General features: G+C 39.6%; 1 protein-coding gene across 2 annotated transcripts in view; it reads right to left on the bottom strand.

Moving 5' to 3' along the window:
• The window catches only part of march8 (membrane-associated ring finger (C3HC4) 8), a 78,712-nt gene that overhangs the window by 15,419 nt on the left and 43,338 nt on the right, over window positions 1–19,955 (bottom strand). For both annotated transcript variants that reach the window (XM_044372451.1, XM_044372450.1), the window contains exon 3: window positions 10,340–10,390. In XM_044372451.1, coding sequence (XP_044228386.1) covers window positions 10,340–10,390 — 51 coding nt within the window. The remainder of the gene's footprint in view (window positions 1–10,339; window positions 10,391–19,955) is intronic.

Here is a 19,955-nt window from a genome sequence, read left to right as displayed (position 1 = left end):
ACATCTTAAACCCTAAGGTAAAACAACTATTGTATTATTCAACAACTAAGACCAAATCATATTTCCTGTGCTGCCTGTGTTGTGGTGAGAATTATCAAACTCTTGCCGCTGTCGGCTCCTGAATCTGATCTTTACGGAAAAGGAGTGACAGCACGTCATGCACTGATGCACGGGATGATACAAAGGAAAAACACAATACTGGCAGTTAATCTATCTGATTAACGTAATGCCAGGCAAAATCTGTGTTGGTGCGTCATGGAGCAGGCAACACACGAGGCGGCGAAGGGTGAAGAGCAGAGGAGACAGACTGCGAGACAGAGACAGAGTAATGAAGAATGACGCGCAGTGAGAGGCACAGCGGGAAGACTCGGCTGCAGACGTCTTCAGCCTCCACGGAAAATTTTTGAAACAGATGCTCCTGGAGGGGCTGATATAATAAAAAAATACCTTCTGTATTATCTACTGTAGCTTTCATCAATATTTATTTTACACAAACATGGTGAGAATAACTTAAAATGGTCTGGATTTTAAAGGAAGATTTTGGTTTATTACAGCATGGGTTTAATTTCTGTAGTTTTGGCCATCACTTCTAATGCTTATGATAACATTTTACTTAAAAAGTAACTGCTGACATCTGGGAACATGACAAATTGATACAAAAAAGTCTGACGAGGCAAGAAACACAAGCAGTCAGACAATCAGACAGGTTTTAAACAAGCAGTTTAGCTATATTAGCTGGATTATCTAAACCGTGTATTTTACTATGCTAAATATGAGGCTACAGCCAGTTATCTTAGCCTAGCATAAAGACTGGAAACAGCAGGAAACGGCTAGCTTGGCTCTGTCTAAAGTTAAAAAACCAGCACCTCTAAAGCTTAACACATTAAAAAAAACTGAAAAACTCATCTAAAAAATCATAGTAACGACAAGCATCCAGGAAGTTTTTGACAGACATTTGGACAAGACAGCAAAGCTAATGAAAACCAGGGTTTTAAGTGTATTTCCTAAACTTTTAGCCCTTCAATGAAGCACCCAGTGTCCTAGACAGCATAAAGATTGGGTAGGGATAGTAAAGAATGTGATCCGATAGTGTTTGGGTTACTAACATAAAGACACGGGGGGGCCTGGTAATTTCAACAAGAAACTAATTACCTATTGATTTCATTTCTAACTAAGAGAGAATTTATAGCTCATGGTCTGACACTAATCAATACAGAATTCAATGTCCAGCTACGCCCTTCAGCCTGTTTTTCTGTAGGTCCATGAACAGCACAGCTTCTCTTTAACTTCTTTTTTTCCACTTGCACACAAAGAAACAAACATGCTGTTCTGTCTCTGTTTCTTTCTCTTTAAATAGTGCATCCAAGGTTGCAGTTTCCACCAAATCTTTTTATTTCCTGTTCTGAAAAAGCTCACATTAAAAGATTCTTGTTTGGGGCTTCTGCAGGAGTCGGGACTAAATGTAAAACGAACAGACAGCTCTGAGAAGTGAGTGAAAGACGAAAAGATCCGATCAAAGCAGAAAAGTGTGATTATTATGCAGCTGTTAGCTATATTTAACTACATAGGTAGAACATGCTGCTTCAGGTCTAAACTTCAACAATGACTAAAAACAAGAAACCGATGACAAAGTCCTGTGCAGTTTTAGACACTAAAAGTGAAGCGAGAATGCTTTAAATGTCATGAATAGTTTTTATTTATCATTTAACTTCATACAAAGTTCAGTAAACAGAAGAAACCTAAATGAAATCAATGTGTGACCACGCTTTGCCTTTAAAACAGCATCATCTGTTGCAGGACTCCTTGTTCTTGTTGCTGAAGATAGTTATTTATGACTCTGGCTGTATGTTTGGGGTCATTGTCATCCTGCAGATTGGGACCAATCAGATGCCTCCTTGATGGTTTTGCGTGATGGATACGAATCTCAACATCTAAAACTTTTCCACAGTACTGCATGTTTAGCTAAAACATTGTGTGACTGAGCTCTAAATGTCAACTGATAAAAAAAAAAGTAGATTGACTGCCCTGGATGGTATCTTTATCCCTTATTTGATTGTAGCTGTGTAAACATAACGTTCCAGTGCCACTTTGCATCTGTTAATCATTCATTTCGTCACCTCATGTGCGTTAAGCAGCATCTGAGAGTTTAACAAGGTGATAAAAAAGTCAAGATAGTGATGATTAACTTCATAACGCCCTGTGTGAAACTCTCTTCTCTTTTGCTTCCTCCATCCTCCATCAGAGTACTATTAAACATCTGCTCTCACATAACAGCCCCTCTCGTAACGAGGACCTTTGATGAGTAAATGAGTGTCTGCACTTAATGGATAACCAAAACACTGCGGGCAATTACTGAAGAATTGTGGCAGGCAGTTTTAACACTTGTCACCTTTTACTTATGAAACTGTAAACTGTGAAAAGCAGCTTACTTACTCTCAAGTTTGTCCATTCAGTTGTGGTTCTTTTGCTCTGTTGTAATTAGATATAATCCAGCCTCACATATTACTCTCAGTGTAATGAACACCTGTTTACTGTGCTTGATGAAACAATCTCCCAATTCATTATCATAACTACTTATTTAACCTCTCTCCTTCAGCACCCACCCACCCATCCACACACACACACACACACACACACACACACACACACACACACACACACACACACACATACAAGCATAAATTATCCTCTTCTCCACTTGCTACACCCTTTCTTCCTCCTCTTATTCCTCTAAGACCTGTTTTCTCACATCTGCAATTACCTCTGCATCAATTGTTCTTTTACCAAGGTGATATCTACCTAGAGAGATATACAGCTCTCATTTTCTTGCCTTATAGGCAATTGAGAGAATAACCTTTGAACTGCAGGAACAACAAATCACTGCCACCCGGTGAGAAGCTTCAATGAAGCAGGAGATGTTCCTGAACAGACCATGCAAGTGAACTGGATATTGACAGGATGCCAATAGAAAACCAACATCAGATCTTTGTTGATATCACAAATCGTACAAAACCCATCCCAACTCAGGGTCCAATTATTCTCACGAATGTCACTTTCTAAAATCTGAATTTTAATGCTTTTGTATTAAAAGAAAAATAACAGAACGTTGTTTTGTTAAATTACTGTTTCCAAGGTTAAGCATGAACTTTTTTTTCTTAAAATTATTATTTTTGGGCAGTTTTGCCTTTATTTGACAGCTGAAAGTGCAGAAAGACAGGAAATGTGGGTTAATAGATGGGTATGACTTGTAAAATGGATGTTGCAGATGTTTGCATCTTTACCAGTAAGCTACCAGGTGACCCATAAACATGAACTTTAAAGGAATATAGAGATGCAGTTGATCACCAGCAAATTAATCAGTTATTAACAATAAACTATTTTGATAATTGAATAATAATGTTAGTCTCTCTTATACCACTCTCACATATGAGAGTGGTTTCAATCTTCTCATCAAACAATAGTGTATTTCCCAAAAAGTTGCACTATTCCTTTAACGCTTCATGTTTATGCTTAAATACGACGACAAGACCTCAAAGTGCTACAGATGACTTAACAGCCACTTGAGTTCACATGTCAGCAGATCTATCGGCATGGCAACTGACAGAACTGCCTCTGAGGATGAAGCATCACACCACGTCGTAAGGCTGAAAGCTAGTAAGTGGACCTTGAGTCGAGATTGTTTTGTCAAACATAAAAGATGAAAAAGTGTGTCAGATTTGAATGTGGCATGAAGGTGCTGTTGGTGCAGGTCTGATGTTACTGTACTTAACTTCTGACAGTTTGCTCAGAGATTTAACTATTTGTCTGTGAGGTTTATATTGATTCCCTTGAGAATAATATCTCTATAACCTTGGAACAGGTTAATCACTGAGCCAAGTGGTATTACTGCTGAGATACATTAACATTATACAACCGCCCTGTGCAAATGTTCAATAAATTCAATTTTTAATCAGCAAATTCTATTTTACTACTATTGCAGTTCATTTTTTTAGCTCTCATCCTTTCACTGTAAGCTTCTGCCAGGCTCTCACAAGGTCACACTGCATAATTCATAGCTCAAAAGTGAGCTATGAATTTTAAAACACCAGTAACATACTGTCATACACTGATACAACCAAACTAACCACTCATAAGTTGTGCTGATAACGTATATCTCCTGATAATTCTTCTCATAATACATTTGAGCAGCAAGCATTTCAGTGCAACTGCATCATGGCTAAAGGATATTTGAACTCTATTACCAGTTGCAAGAGACTTGAATTTTTCCAAATCTAGCAAATGGAGGGAGTAGATGGCTCAAGAGAAAAGGCTAGTTACTATGATTATACCCCGGCAAAGTGTATAATCACAATAAGTAGGAAGCAGGAGCAAAACTCTGCAAAATTCAATCACAGACCTAATCTTGCCTTCTGACAAGAAGTGCAGAAAATCCACTGTGAACTAAAGATACAGTTTTTCATGAGCTACTCTGAGGCACAGAAATCAAATACTAAAATTTCCCTTTTTTTATGGAGAAACTACAAGCACATAAGAGCCTTAATCTGTGTGATTTGGTAGCAGCAGTTAAAGGGAGTCTGAAGGAAAGCTGGTTGATTTGATTGGCCAATCATTTATTTTAAATCATGCCTATTCATCTGTTTCAATGTGATGTCATGTCAGCTTGTAGAAACTGGCAGTCAGTACTGCAGCTTCAGCTCTTGAATAGACTTCAGGGTGGCACCACCAGATTTAGAAGAATTCACTTTCTGTATCATTTTAACATCATTAGGCTGTTGCTTCATGTGCAACAATTGTTTTGTGATAAAAGGTTTGTTCCTTGATCAGATATTCAACATTTAACACCAACACTCTCACATGACAGGAAAATTACACGACAGATGACCTTTAGAGATCGACAGGGAAGACAAAATATGGAGAAGGATCTGAAAAACCTGAAATTACCGGTTGTAATTACGTGATTAAAATGAGCAAGAAATCGGAAACTCATAATTACAATAACTGATGACGATAAACACTGCTACACAGCTGGCTCATGACTGCTGAGGATAATAGTTTTCTGACCAGTACACTTCTTCTCTTCAGGCACAGATGATTTGGTCTTTTTAAAGCTCTGTTTATTGTCTCATTTTGCTCTGGAAACCTGTCTGAATTCTTTAATAGCCGTAGAGCTGACATAATTACTCAATTAATCGATTGACTGATCATCAGAAAATAATTTTTTATAATCGACTAATCATCTTGTCATTTTTTTAAGCAGTCTTTCAAGTAAAAATGTGAGAATATGCTGCTTTTCTCTGTCATATATGATATTAAACTGTATATCTTTGGGTTTTGGACTGTTGGTCAAATTATCTTGGACTCTGAGAAACTATAATGAGTATATTTCACTATTTTCTAACATTTTTCAGAGAAAAAGGATTAATCGTGAGAGAAAATAACCTGAAGATTGATCTATCATAAAAATATTCATTAGTTATAGCCCTACATGGCTGACAACCACCTCACCTTTGTAGCAGTGATTGTAAATGTAATCAGGCTGCTTCAAAAATAAAAATGCATCATTAATATTATTTTGCCCTATCCTCCATAGGTGTCATTTTACAGCCTTGCAGGCAAATCAGCAACAACGCAATAATGATATTCTCCTCCAAAATGAATACAAAGCATTTTATAATGAAACCATTCAAGTCTGGTTCTCCAAGGACCGAGGCCAGCTTCAGCAGAACCCCGTAAAAATGAGCAATGCTGCCAGATTGAGAAATTCAACAAAGAAAAACAATACAAACTATAATGTGTTCCAAGAAATTAACAATTAACTTCTTCAAAACAGTGGCTTGGCTCAGCGCCTGGCTTCAGCAGAAGTGGTCCATCAAGCAGAACAGAGGGGCAGAACTGGTCCTGTAGAGAGCTGGAGGACAGACTCGGGTTGTGCACTGCAGCAAAAGAGCTTCAAACGCTGCAAAACTGAAGCAGCTTGAATTTTAGAGCACCACCAGATGTTTGGCTGACTATCAGCGACGGCACACTGAGCGGTGGGTCGCTTTGCTTTGTGTCTTTATGAGGGACTGTAATACTTTAATTCCTTCCCAAACAGTGTAGGAGGCATCGCACAACTCCCTGGCACTGTGCTAAAGTGAGAAACGGCTACAGCTAAGCCTCCTGACCTTGCAGAGTGGAAACTCGACTCACGCCAAATCAACGGGCAATCCTCAGCCCACACTCTGTGCTCAGATAAAGTTTTCAGAGCTGCTTCTGTATATTCGACACTGACCATTCTGGCATTTACTGAAAAATGCTTATTTGCCCTCAATAGCACCATTCAGACGATTTCTTTGTAAACAGCTCAATGAAAGACGCTTTCTGAATAAATGAATCAATGAACAAACAAATATAGAGTAGACAGAAGATAATGAGTTTTTGCCTTTGGATACACGTATGCATTTATATTTGAGATCATGAACCTTAATCTTCTACAGTGACAAGCTCACTGATGGAGGCAATATCGTCTTTATGAAACAATTTTCCCCTTGGCTAAATGCTGTGGCTTGTTCTCCTGTTATTATATAAATCTCTCGATTCCGGTGTGTGCGTCTCATGACAGGTACTCCAGTGGGAGTGTTACATGTAACTGGATACTTCGAAAGTAGATGTTTTTGTGAGTCATCCTCACAAAGGAGAACACTGTTGGATGAAAGAAAACACCAGCGGTTACACACACAAAAAAGTCTAAATCTAAAAAGCAAAAACAAGTAATCTGCCAGGTTATCTGTATAAAAACTGGCACAGGTGCTTTAACAGAGTGAACAAATTCTTTGGACAGTTAAGCTCTCGCATACAAATTATCCAGACTGTGCTGCTGTACCCAGCTGGGGTTGTTATAAAATACTCCTCTCGGACCAACGCAGAGGTTATTTAACTTGAGAGATATCTTTCAAGTAGGTCAACAATTGGATACGAGCCCATTCCTTTTAGATTTGATCTGACACGAGTCCATATGATTCAGCTTGACTCTGTGCCATGTGAAGCAATGCAAGGGTGTGTTTTTGGCGTTCTTATTTATTCGAGTCTGGCTGGAGCTCACGTGGAAATGACAGAAACTACTCGTGCGTCAGTCAAAATCCAACTGTCATCGGCAGCTGGTACAGACAAGGCACGTGTGTAAATTAACCGCAGTTTTGTACATTTTTACGGTGATCCACAAAGTGCCTTTATCTGTCATTGTCTGGAGCTTTACAACATGAACTTGACCTACATTTTATATTCTTTCAGCAAAAAAGGAACATTTGACTCAGTGCTGGAAATATGGAAATCTTCCATCTCATCCTGCCAACACTGCAGAGAGCGGGGCAACTTATAAATGCACTGCACATATGGATAAAAATCATCCTCTGTAGTCTGACAGACCATAGTCTGGTTCAAGCCGCTTCCAAGGAAAATGGTTTCAGGAAGATTGTGTTTCACCAAAAGTATATTATCTGCATATAATAATCCACAGTTAAATCTTGTGCTTCCAGTCTGTCAAAAGTTTAGAGGACTTCTCGCTAAGGTTTTCCAAACTGGTTTAGTGACCTTTCCAGTCCCAACCTCTCTTTAACTGTTGAGATTCCTATCAGTCTCATCCATCCAGAGAACTATTAATGCTGATTTAAAATTCACCAGGCAGTGGCATTTCCCTTTAGTAAGAAGCAGGAACTAGGAAACACCATCTGGCAGGCAGACCTCCTGATTATTAATTAAAGGTGTCAAACTTAAGAGCCTTGTTCATACTTTATGTCTGTCACCCCATTACGCACATTTGTCAGAGGAATGGCGGTCTAGGCAGGACATTCAATGACAATGCATGGTGTCCAGAAACGGCTAACTAATTAAATCCACCCCTCCATTTACAGATGAGAAACCTGACACTTAGATCTCTTAGCCATCTCGTGTATGATTGTGTGTGTGGGTGTGAGAAAAGCAAGTACAAGAAGAAGAAAAGGAAATGCGGTTACAGACTTTTCTGAACTATGGAACCATAACCATCGCATATTTTTGTACGTACAGGCTTACTGTTCAAGCTAGACTAAATTTCTCAAACTACTGGGGAAGTGTCGATCTGCAATATTGATATCTGAGCTGCAAAGGGCATATTTTAATTGATCAGTTTCGTCTATTTTAAGCCCCATCAAACAATCGAACTCTCCTATCACAGCAGCTGCAGACTCGCTGCCTTCTCCACAGGCACTAAACAGAATAGAGTTAGAAAGAATTACAAAGGAAAGCAGTGATGAATTGTACTTTTGTTCATGCGGGGCTCTTGAAATGTGAAGCAGATCTTACTTAAAGGAGTCTCCGTTTCATCATTTCAGCCATTATTTCTATCGGCTACCAAATGTCAAAGATCTGAAAGCAACAGACTTGGATTTACCTCACAGGACAACCACATGAGCACAAGTTCACAGATTATTATCTCACTTTTTTAAGTGTCACTTTAAAATTATTACCCAATTCTGGCTGTTGTGAACATATGATATTGCAGGTGTATCTCCTGGTTCAACTTTGACACAGTTTTACAACACAATGGAGTGTAATGGATGATTCAGGTCTGTGCACTTTTGGTCTCACTGTTACATCAGTAGTGTAGATAAAAGATAAACTAGGGATTTGTTTTGTTGTCTCTTTGTTGGGCTGCACAAACAGACTCTGTTTTAAAGCTATGATGTTTAGGTCTTACAAGTAACTGGTGAAATTTCATCATATCCGATAATAAAAACGAGGGCCAAAAGTACTGCGAGAAACAAGACCTAAGTTGCAAAAACACACTTTTTTTTCTTTTAAACACGATCGGCTTTGCTTTATGCAGCTGTATTATAATGTGAAATATAAGTGCTGTGTCTGAATTCTATGTAGAGGATATGCTAATTGATTTGAGTCATGAAGTGCAAAAAAATATTTTGCACAGACTCAGATTTACCACACAGGAAAACCACATGAGTACCGAGTTCACAGATCTTCTCATTTTTTTTTATATGTGTACTTTAAAATTATTACCCAATCTGACTGCGGAAAACACTTGATTCTGCAGGTGTAACTCCTTCAACTATGACAGATTGTATTTACTGTGAATGTGCACAAACAATTTTACGACACATTGGACTGTAATGGATATTTCGCATCTGTGCTCTTTTGGTTTCAGTATTATCTCAGTGGTGTAGATAAACGTTATCTTTTTGTTGGGCTGCTCATGTTGCTCGCTGCTATAGAAATTGTTTTAAAGTTGTGATGTGTAGATCTCACAGATAACTGGTGAAATTTCATTATAACCAATAAGAAGAACTATGGGCAAAAGCACCAATAAAAACAAAAACAAGCCCTCGGGTGCAAAACCACAAAATTTGCTTTTGCTTTTGCTTTTGCTGTGCTTTGTGCAGCTGGAAACACATTTTCTGTCTAGATTCTGTATATTTCAGATTACACATTAAATATTGAATTAGACACTATATATTAAATGATTTGGCTATGATCAGGTGCAAAACAACATCACAATCAACTACATAAGTCTACAGTCTGCATATGAGAACCAGCCTTAGTTTTCTATCCAATTATTCATCATCTGTTGTCTGTCGTCTAAATGAAACACAGTTCTCTTAAAGCAGGGATTCAATTCAATAATTCGATGCCATAAACAACCAGTGTTGCTTCATGTAAAGTGGTTAGTGTATGTTTTATTAAGCCATACAGTGTACATTGTCTTATACAATATTTATGTTTAACCATTAATGTAACTGTACCCCTGAAAATGACTGTTGGTATATTTGTCACTTGGGTGCAATAACTCCCATCCTGCTCACGTTTAAAGAGCGACTGCCTCGTGCATCAAACATTACTGCCAGAGCGGCCTCGTGGTGACGAAGTGACCCTGACGTATATTAGCACAAGTAAAGGGTTTATCCTCTAAGAGGCTCAGGAGAACAAGGATTGAAACCCCACAGCCAGATTCGATGTAGGCCGCAGCTTCGCCTGAAGGAGCGATGGAGAGGAAAGGGAAGAAATAGAAAAGATGAGAGTCGCAGACAGAAGAGGTGTGTACAGCAGGAGCTGAGGTGTAAAGACACGTCTGTTCTCTGGAGGTTGATCAGAGCAGTAGCCCTGATTGGGGCGATGCAATGCGAGAGAGGCAGGTTATCTATCAGCTGCGCTCACTTCACTGCATGGCTATCTGTTCTGTTAGTCTCCTGCCTTCCTCCACAGCTCACCACCGCCTTCCTGCCTTTATTTTCTCTCTCTTTCCTCTGTTTGTGGCAGAGGAAAGCCATACATCATTCATTCAAATTTTCCCATTTGTGTATGCTTTGCTCACCTTTGATATATTGCTGGATCTGCTTGCTGAGTGACCCAGAGGCTTTTCATTCTGTAAAAGAAGAAGAAAAAAAACCCATTCAGAAACAAAAAACATAAGCTTTCTCCAATCTGCACACTGAGAACTGGCAGATGCCCCATAATTACTATCTGTCACACTTATAATGAATAGTGCTTTGCGAGAACTAGCTGCTTGACGTCAACACATAATTCACATTTGTCCTTTTGAAACAGAGCAACCATTTTCAGGAAATGTACTGTAGGAATGAAAACTCAAACAGACAGGGTTAAAGGAATAAAGTTGTGCGTATAATATAATATAAAGAAATCTTGATAGAAGATATAGCGGACATAGGAAGGACTGATGGTTTGTCTCCTTCTAATGAGCACAGCAAAGCTACATTTCTCTGCAGCTCAAGGGTCCCCAAGCTTCAGCTGTTTGGCATCTTAAGTTGGTAAATCAACTTCTTCTGGCACAAGACGAAAGGAGTACAAGCTGATTACATAACACATCCTTCCAAACTCCAAATCAAATGGTGTCACAATATTTGTATCATTACTCGAGGAGCGAGACAGGCCAACACTTCCAGCGTTCAGCACAGTCAAGTTCTGTTTTGAGCCCGTAATGATCCTCGATTCCCACTCAGTGTTCTCGGTTCTCAGCAGAGACTCAGATAAACAGCCACTGGGGTGTTGTGCTGCATTCAGTGTTGCTATTCAAGCCTTGCGTGGTTCCTTAATAAGTAATCAATCATAGTTACATAATGCCGAGTTCACACAGGGTTTGACAGGGCTGTGGCACTTTGGACACAAACCAATCTTTGCAAAGGGAAATCAGCTCTTTGGGGAGAGTTTTTTTTAAAACTTTATATGCACACAGAGGCACAGACGGATTAAACTGTTAGGGTGCAAAAATCTGCTGTTGGGGTCTCCATTGACCTCCACATCCTCCCAACTTCAGTGCTTTGTGTATGTATCCTGTGGCACCCCAGCTCCCATCAAGTATTGTGTACATAGTAGACCAGCTTTAATGTATGTGCAGAGACCCAGAAATAACCAGTACTGCTAGAATAATACAAATAGTGTCAAATAGTGTGTGGTAATTTGATTAAACTTATTTCAGATATGCACTAGGGGAGCATAATAGAAATTTTAAAAGCTGATAATCTACTTAAGTGTCAGAAATCAACAAATTTGCAATTAATCAAGTGACCAAAAGTGACACGCAGCAAACACTGCAACACTCACCTTCTTATCAAATGATTTTTTTCTGTAATTGAGACCATAAAGTTTTTAATTTTGTAAGTGAATAAACTTTAACAAATCAGCTTGTTTCAAGTATTTCCTAAAATGAAATACAAATGTTCTCAGTTCTGGTAGAAACTCATTTTTAAACAAGAATAAGAGTCTACAGCCATGCATGCTGCCCTGTTAGGTTGCACTTTGGCACAGCGGTGCTTTGACCTAAATGCCAACATCAGCATGCTAACATGCTCACCATGACAATGCAAACATGCTGATGTTTAGCAGGTAGAATGCTTACCATGTTAGTTTAGCGTGATAGCATGTGAAAATGTGCTAATTAGCACTAAACACAAAGTACAGCTGAAGCTGATGGGAATGTCATCAGTTTTGCATATTTGGTCATAAACCAAAGTATTGGATGAACTGAAATTCTAACCTGATGGTTCCACTACATGGAAAGTTAAGGCATCATCAATGTTTATAAAATTCATCCTGACAGGAACATAAATTTTGAAATTTCAGTGCAATCCAATCCAAAAATTGTCTAGACATTTCACAAAAAACTAAAATATCAACCACATGCTGGCACTGGAGTAAAAGTCAGAGAATAACCAAAGTCAGTTGGTTTCATCCTCTCGGGACTATCAATGTCTGATCAAAAATTTCACTGCAATCCATTGAGTAGGTGTTGAGATATTTCAGTCTGGATCCAAGTGTGGACAGAGTGACAGACTGACTGACATTGCTATGGCTAAAAATAATTAAAACAAGTTGATTTCTATTGGAACCAACTTGAAATATTGTTCTGCAGTAGGAGATTTTTTCACTTGTTTTAACAGAAGTTTTTTAAGGATAATAATAGACTGAATTGATGATAAGAGGGAGATGTTTGCAGGGAACCAGAGACTTTTGGGGCCCCTGGGAGGCTGTCATAAAGTGGCTGCTGCATCCATGTATAGAAGGATGACATAAATATCTCCCCTCCCCGTACCTTTGTAGATATAACTGCAAAGAGAGGCAAGATCTAAGTCTAAAACTGTACCGGTGGATTAAAATGAAGCACTTCTCCTCCTCCATCCCCATGTCATTACCTCTTCAATGTCTTCAATACAGTGTCACAGAATGGTAAATACAGCTCTCAATGGGTGCAATTTGTGCAGAAAATCAATTGTCAGATTGCCGACAGGGATAAAAATTCAGTTTTACACAGGGATAACTGGCAGTGCAAAAGAATAGAACAAATTGATGAACCTGGCCCTTAATCCTGCCTTCTTGGCCAATATGCAGTAACAAGCGAATATGCCTGGACTGAGGGTTTCTGGGAAATAACAAGGCCACAAATGGACCAATGACTTTTATAGACAGCAGAGATTAGTGCAGAAAGAGAAGCTGAAGATGGATGACGAAGGATGAGAAGGGAAGTGGATCAACACCATGTTTCCTCTCTGTCTTTCTAACCCAATTTCTTTAAAAATCCACTCTCCCAAACTGTGTTACCTACAAGGTCTGCGAGTCACCTTCACTGCCACCATGACTGTAGACTATAAAAGGCCTTATTCTCTGGACTCATGCATAATTCTGATAAAAAAGAGTTCAGGTTTCACAGTTCACTGTGTCTGTCTCTCTCCACCTCCTCCGAGGGTCTGTTAGCAGCCCCAGCCTTTGATAGCACAACTTTCAGACCAGACTCTGAAGACTCAAGCCTGTAAGAAAGGAAGCTTAGGAGGAGTATGGGAGAGGAGGAGAGGTCATATTCAGAGGGATCGTTGTGTCTTTCAGGGCTGCCACTCTGTTCTCAGGCCACAGGGGAGGAGGGCTCAGTTCTCTTTTATGCAAGAATCTCAAAAGATAAAACCGTTGTGAATTTAATTTAATTTTTGCCTCTTTGAAATGAGTATTCCTCACAAAGTTTCTATTCTCAACAGAACTTTTTCCAGAGTTAGAGTCGAATCCACCATCTGTGCCGTCTTTGATGAAGATGTTACAGATTGCAGGGTGCCATGGTGGCCTAAGGGTTAAAGCACTGACCGTGAACTGCAATGTTCAAAGTTCTCGTTCAGCTGGGGATCTTTGTTGCATGTCATTCCCCATCACTCTCTTCACTCGTTTTCTGTCATCTCTACTGTCAGCTATCCAATGAACACATTAAATGCCCCCCAAAAATAAAAAGACAGGCTGTAGATTATACTGGGTGATATACAGGCTAGAACTGAAACTATCCAGTCCGTTTTAATCTCATAGTCGACCAACAGAAAATCAATTCAGAACAATTTTAATAATTGATTAATCACTTTTTATCATTTAATCAAGCAAAATGACAAATATTTGCTGGTCCTAGCTATACCATGTTAATGGCCATTTCTTTCTACTTTTCATGGACTAAACAAATACATTTTGGATAAACTGATGAATTGTAAAGACTGTCATAGGGCTGCAATTATAACTGATTATTTTCACTATCAAATAATTTAACAATTATTTTCTCAATTAATTGTTTTGGCTATAAAATGTCAGGAAATATCCATTACAGTTTCCCACAGCCCAAGGTGAAAAAAAAAAACATTAAAAGAAGTGGACACCAGCTAATTTCTGGCATTTTTTCTTAAAAAATGATAGATGCTGATTGATTTTCTATGAACTGACTAATCGATTAATTGTTATAGGTTTAGACTGTCAACAGATTCATCCTTGATGATGAATGAAAATGATCGTTAGGCATGTCCATCAGATCTACATGACAGTTTGGACAAGTTACTGTATATATAATGATATCTATAGATTATATCTGATTATAAATGCAAACACCGACTTTAACCACAATAAATGTAAATGCATGCAGGATAGAGTAAAATATGAAATATTAATGAAATAAGGTTGTAGTCCTGATTTAAAACTGTGAACAGGGCCATGAAAAGCCAAAGGTAAAGCTTTCTTATTTTGTTGACAGATTCCATATTAGCGAGAGACATCTTGCTACCAGATGCTTCCTCTGGGTTTCTGCACCATTTCACACCAGCCTCACAGCAGAATATAAAGACAGGTTTGTGTTTGAGGTCAGCAGCTTCTCAGAATACAAACCTGAGACCTACAGTCAGACAGGCTGGTTACGGCACCATCTGTGCTAGCCAACCAGCAACAATCCCAACACAGAAATGAAATGAGTCTCAAATGGGATTTCACACGATAGGTCAAAGTCTCAAATGAGAAAAGCTTGCAACCTTTCACCTTCTTTGTTTTTATCATGAGAGATCTAGACAATTTGAAAATGAACAGACAGGGTGAGGACAGGTTTATCGAGTGTCATGTGAGCTGGACAAAAATGAATCTGCCCTTCAATACTTTTGTGTTTGATTATCAGTCTGTTATGTATGCATGTACACATTCAAGATGCTTTTGTGCTTACTTTTGAAGTGTTTTTTTTTGTTGTTGTATCTATTTTCCCCAACACCCTTAATCCATTTTGACTCCTCTTCATTTCCCAGAATGTTTTTTCAACATCCCTCAGAGAACTTGCCTGGACTCGCTGCATCTGCTCTCCAGTGGAGAGAGTGATAGTGATTGTGACACTCATAGAAATAGTAACGGCAAAATACTTTGTTTTTCCATCTGTGAAGAAGCAGCACTAGTGCAGCTTAGGTACAACTCACCAAGTCTTGTAGCTGAGAGGAATTATCAGTGGAAAATCAACAGATTATCAGATCTCATCATTGGAGGCAACGTGATGCAGCAAGCAGAACATTTCTTTCGCCTAGAGATCACTTGCAGTATTTTATGTTTCTATTTCTAAATGGTTTTACAACTTGCTTCAAGCTGCAGGCTTTGGAAAAGGAAAAGCATCAACTTCCTTCAAGTCATAGCAGAGACATAATCAACAAACAACTAAATCTTCCTCTGCCTCAGAGCCACTCCAGCTTCACAATCCACTCTAATAACAAAACAACCTGTGTTTCAGGGGTTAATGCAACCGCACAGAGTGAGAAAACTGCTCTTTTGGACCAGTTATTGGTGGGATCTGTGAAAGCATCTTCATTCAGCATGCCAGGAGTCATAAAAGAGCCTGGCCAAGGACAGTTTGAAACATGAATATTGATTCAGGGCTATGAAGGGTATTTTAACAAACGCCTTGGCAAATGGCCTCAAAAATAAACTAATAATTTTTCTGCATTCAGTAAAAGCTGTATATACAGTGAACGCAAAATGGATTTCTACTGAACTCTAAAACATGTTTAGGGACATTAGTTGGCCCCTTTCTGAGATATATTCCAACAATAAGCAGCAACTTGCTGTGTGTCCCAAACACTGAAGGAGGTTTGTTTTATGTGGCAGTTACTCTGTTGAAAAAGGGCCAAAGAATACAGTCCATCATCTCTTGTTACATATCGCTGACATCGTAACAAGGCGTGGAGGGAGTGACCCCAGAGATGGTAGGAAAAAGAGACGGAGGGCGAAACATAAAGTAAGTGACAGAGAAGCCAAATGAATGATGGCTATCAGACAGTTGTAATGAGGTGAGTGTCGAAGGAATTAAATCAGTTCAATTAATGGACAGAGAGGGATATCTGTGTGCGTGTGTGTGTGTGTGTGTGAGTGTGTGTGTGAGTGAGGTTTATTGGAATCAGCTTTCCACATCGCTCTTTCCCCATCTTGTTCTTTCTCTGTAAATTCATTACATGTCTAAGTGACCTCTGCAAGCTGTTGAACTTTTCCTTTCAACAGAAGCTGTATAATTTCCTAATCATCACAGTTCAATGACAAGCAGCTTCACCTTCACCTCTGTCTTTGACAGCTTAAACAGCCACGAGGGCTGGTCGGTGTGTTTATCCTTTCCTTGTGCATATAAGCTTTTACCACTGAGGAAAACACTAAGTACAACATTCAGGTACTGCTAGTACTGGAAAGCTTATTTGAATATGAACATGTAATGCATGTATCAACAGATTAGACTCGTATTTTCCGTCAATGTGGTCATAAAAACCATCCAGACACAATGCATGTTACAGTAGACAACTGAAACCTTAGAAATACTGTATGTCTTCCTGCGTTTAAAGCAGTCTGGCAGTGTGATAAATCATTGAAACATTATTATTATTATCACAAAATCTAATTGTTTTATATAGGAGGACAAACCCCAAAAGGGTTTTAAAAGGTTAAAAAAAAGAAATAAAAACACAAAAAACTGGATATAGAGGTATTAAAAAACACAAAAACTGATGAACAGTATTCATTAAAATGTATGTTAATAGCAAGAAGAATCATCATCTGACACAGCCATGCATGAAATATTACATTCCCCAAACTCATGAAATTCATATATTTATTTATGTGCACAGTTGAGACTGAAGTCTCCCTGTATGTTGCATACTCAAAACATTATCATGTTCTGAAGCAACTTACATGGCGCAGAGAACTTTATATTGAATACTTTTGGTGCTATGGGAGAAGTGTGCGTTCTAAAATTGTTAAGCAGATGAAGGCAGAGTCGACATCATGTCAGCTTTCACTTGGCATGAAACCATTAAAAGGCTTTACATTGCACGGCAGATTTCACTTTCAGACCGCTTGCAGCATTTTACGTGGTCTGGTGTCAGTAAAACACAAACATATGCATGGATGCTCTCAGCACACGCACGCATGCATCTTTAATTCCAGACGTGAATGTCACTTTTAAATGAGCATTGTGATAACAACGGTTATGAAAATGACTTCTAAGCCAACAATAACACACTAAAGCAGACCACCATAACCCCACTTTGTTTCCAGCTAAATAACCATAAAGCTAAAGACAAACAGACATCAGACTGACAGGTGAAACAGGAAAGCTTATGGATCTGCAGGTATGACAACAGAAACAGTGGGTTTAGCCTGTGGCAGACTGCACAGGGCAGTGTTTACATCTGAATAGCTTTCCCTGACATAAATGGCATAAGCATAATATGATCTGCTTAGGGCTGATCATTCTGCCAAACGCAGATCTAAAATGAGGCCTGTGTTTTTTTAAACGCACAAGTTGCTGCAGATAAGCCGACACAAGATTTCCTTCCCAGACGGAGATAACTGAGATTCCTCTGTGTAGCCTCGGCTCCAAAGAGACATCTCTCTCCAATCACATAAATCAAATACCAGCAATGTCAAATAGGCCATTATAAACGCACACCCTTAGCCTGAAAATACAGCTGACATGCACAAACATGCACACTATTACATTCATTTGAGTAAACAACGTATTGACTGGCCCCTCCTTGCTGAGAGGTCACGGTCGCGTCCCTGCAGCAAAAGTAATATCAAACGAGGGCCATCAGGAAAGGAAGTTGGCCCTTATGTGGTTTCCTGTCCCTGTCAATGTCCGGCAGCCACTTAAGGAGGAAATGCGAGGGGGCAGCTGGGCAGGAGAGCAGAACCAGATGAGAAATCTCAACTATGCACAGTAACAACAATCGGTGGAGAGCTCGGCTGACCGCAGACTTCTAACCAGAGCTGGGATAACTGTGTCTGGGGGAAAAAGGAGATGGACATTATGCTATACAGAGAGGTCATGCAATTTAGAGGGAAAAACAGAAAAACCACCTATTTGACATTCTAGTTTCCTACAAAGCAGTTTAATCATTTGTCTCGCATGGCAATGAGTCTTATTTGAGGGTATATTCTTTCCTTTACACAACAGAGGCTAAACAAAACAAGGCCATAGCTCAGCAAAACTACAGCACCACAGTGTCAGCCCGCGGCATCTGTGTGTGTGTGTGTGTAACTGCATCGTAAAACCACATCAAACTGAGGAAGCCTGTAAAGTGAGACTGCAGGAAACACCACCAGACTGTGTGTTTCTGCTTTTGCATGTGTTTGTGCATGGATGAGAACGTCTGTCTGCGCTCTCATCAGCAGGATGTGAGCTTGCGGTTTCCCCTACTCATCCTCATCCTCCTGCTCTATCCGTCGTTCATCTCTCTTCATCTCAGGAATAATTACATCAGTATGTCCAAACAGGATATGGTGGAGGAGAGACAGTGACCATTACATTCAGCGCAGAATGATCCGACAAGACTATATGGCAGTATTGTAGAGTCTCATCGAGTCTCACAGTAACAGTCATGAGAACTACAGTGAGAAGCAGATCTGACAAAGAAAGTACCAGAGATCGGTCCTAGGGGGAGAAGATGAAGGAAAAGTGAAATATGACAAAGTAGCAGCAGGGGGTGATTGCTCTATAAAGAAAGCAAGACATCCAAAGATATGGTGAAGTTTTTTGTGACTCTGCAGTGAAACCGCATTTCCTCATTAGCTGTACTGCAGGTCGTACTCTTCCACAAGACACGAGTCATTATTTATGACTTGTGTGAAGAAGTCAAGCTACAGATAATTAGTTTAGCGCAGTGCCTCCTAATTAGCTGTGTTAGTGTGTGAACCCTCAGTCCCCTTGTGATATAATCCCTCAATCACACAACCGCAGAAACAAAGAAATGCTAACAGAAACCAAAAGGTCGACTGAGCAAAGAAAAGAGAAATGTTGACCATAACTCATTGTAAAGGAGAAGTATAAACTACAAATTCTGTGGAACTTAAAAGTTAAAAAGAGTCTCTATCGCTGACTCTAAAAACAGCGTCCGATAACAGCTTGAGGCCCAAGCCCACCGAACAGCTTCTTTATAGCTACCAGCACTAAGCAGCTGCTTAGAGAAGCATTAGCTCTGACCCCCACTGGGAATATGAAAACACTATCTGAAGTGTAGGAACATTTGAAACAAGTTTCTCTCTCTCCCCCTCCTCTTTTTATTTCATTTCAGCATCCAGCATGCTGAATACTAACTGAGCACTCAGTTCTCGGCACTGTCGAATGTTTAAACCACGCTCAGGGGCTTTAAAAAAAAAAAAAAAAAGAGCTCTTTCCAAGGAAAACAAGAAGCAGCAGATGAAGACTGTTGTAGAGTACCCAACTTATGATTGCAACCATCTTAGTGTTGCAGGAAAACCACATCATAAACTCCAAACACCTGTGAGCACAGTACCCTCTGTCACTGTCCTCATCTCATCTTTCTTCTCTCTTCTTCCTTATTTCTCTTTCTATACCTTCCTCCCCTCTCCAACAGGTTTTAAGCCCTGCAATGACATGTGACTACATTAATCTCCCCACCCCACCCTCCCCCCCAGCTGCAGATTTGACACAAAGCTCTGTGATTTGGTGCATCAGTCGATGATGTGATATGCTAAGCCATGGACCGAGATGGGGGGGGGGGGGGATATATTTATATCAGATCACTCTGTCACTGAGGCCTTGTATGTTTGTCTGCAGGTTTTGCATGCATCTATTAGCAAACAATTATGCTCCCCACCAGGACCACAGCAGTAGCACACCGCAGGAGCTGCTTCCTCTCTTTTTG

The sequence above is a fragment of the Thunnus albacares genome, chromosome 14, assembly GCF_914725855.1.
Source record: "Thunnus albacares chromosome 14, fThuAlb1.1, whole genome shotgun sequence".
In the NCBI taxonomy this organism is placed as follows: domain Eukaryota; kingdom Metazoa; phylum Chordata; class Actinopteri; order Scombriformes; family Scombridae; genus Thunnus; species Thunnus albacares.
The sequence above is the reverse complement of the archived record's forward strand: the minus strand, read 5'-3'. Positions and strand labels throughout refer to the sequence as shown.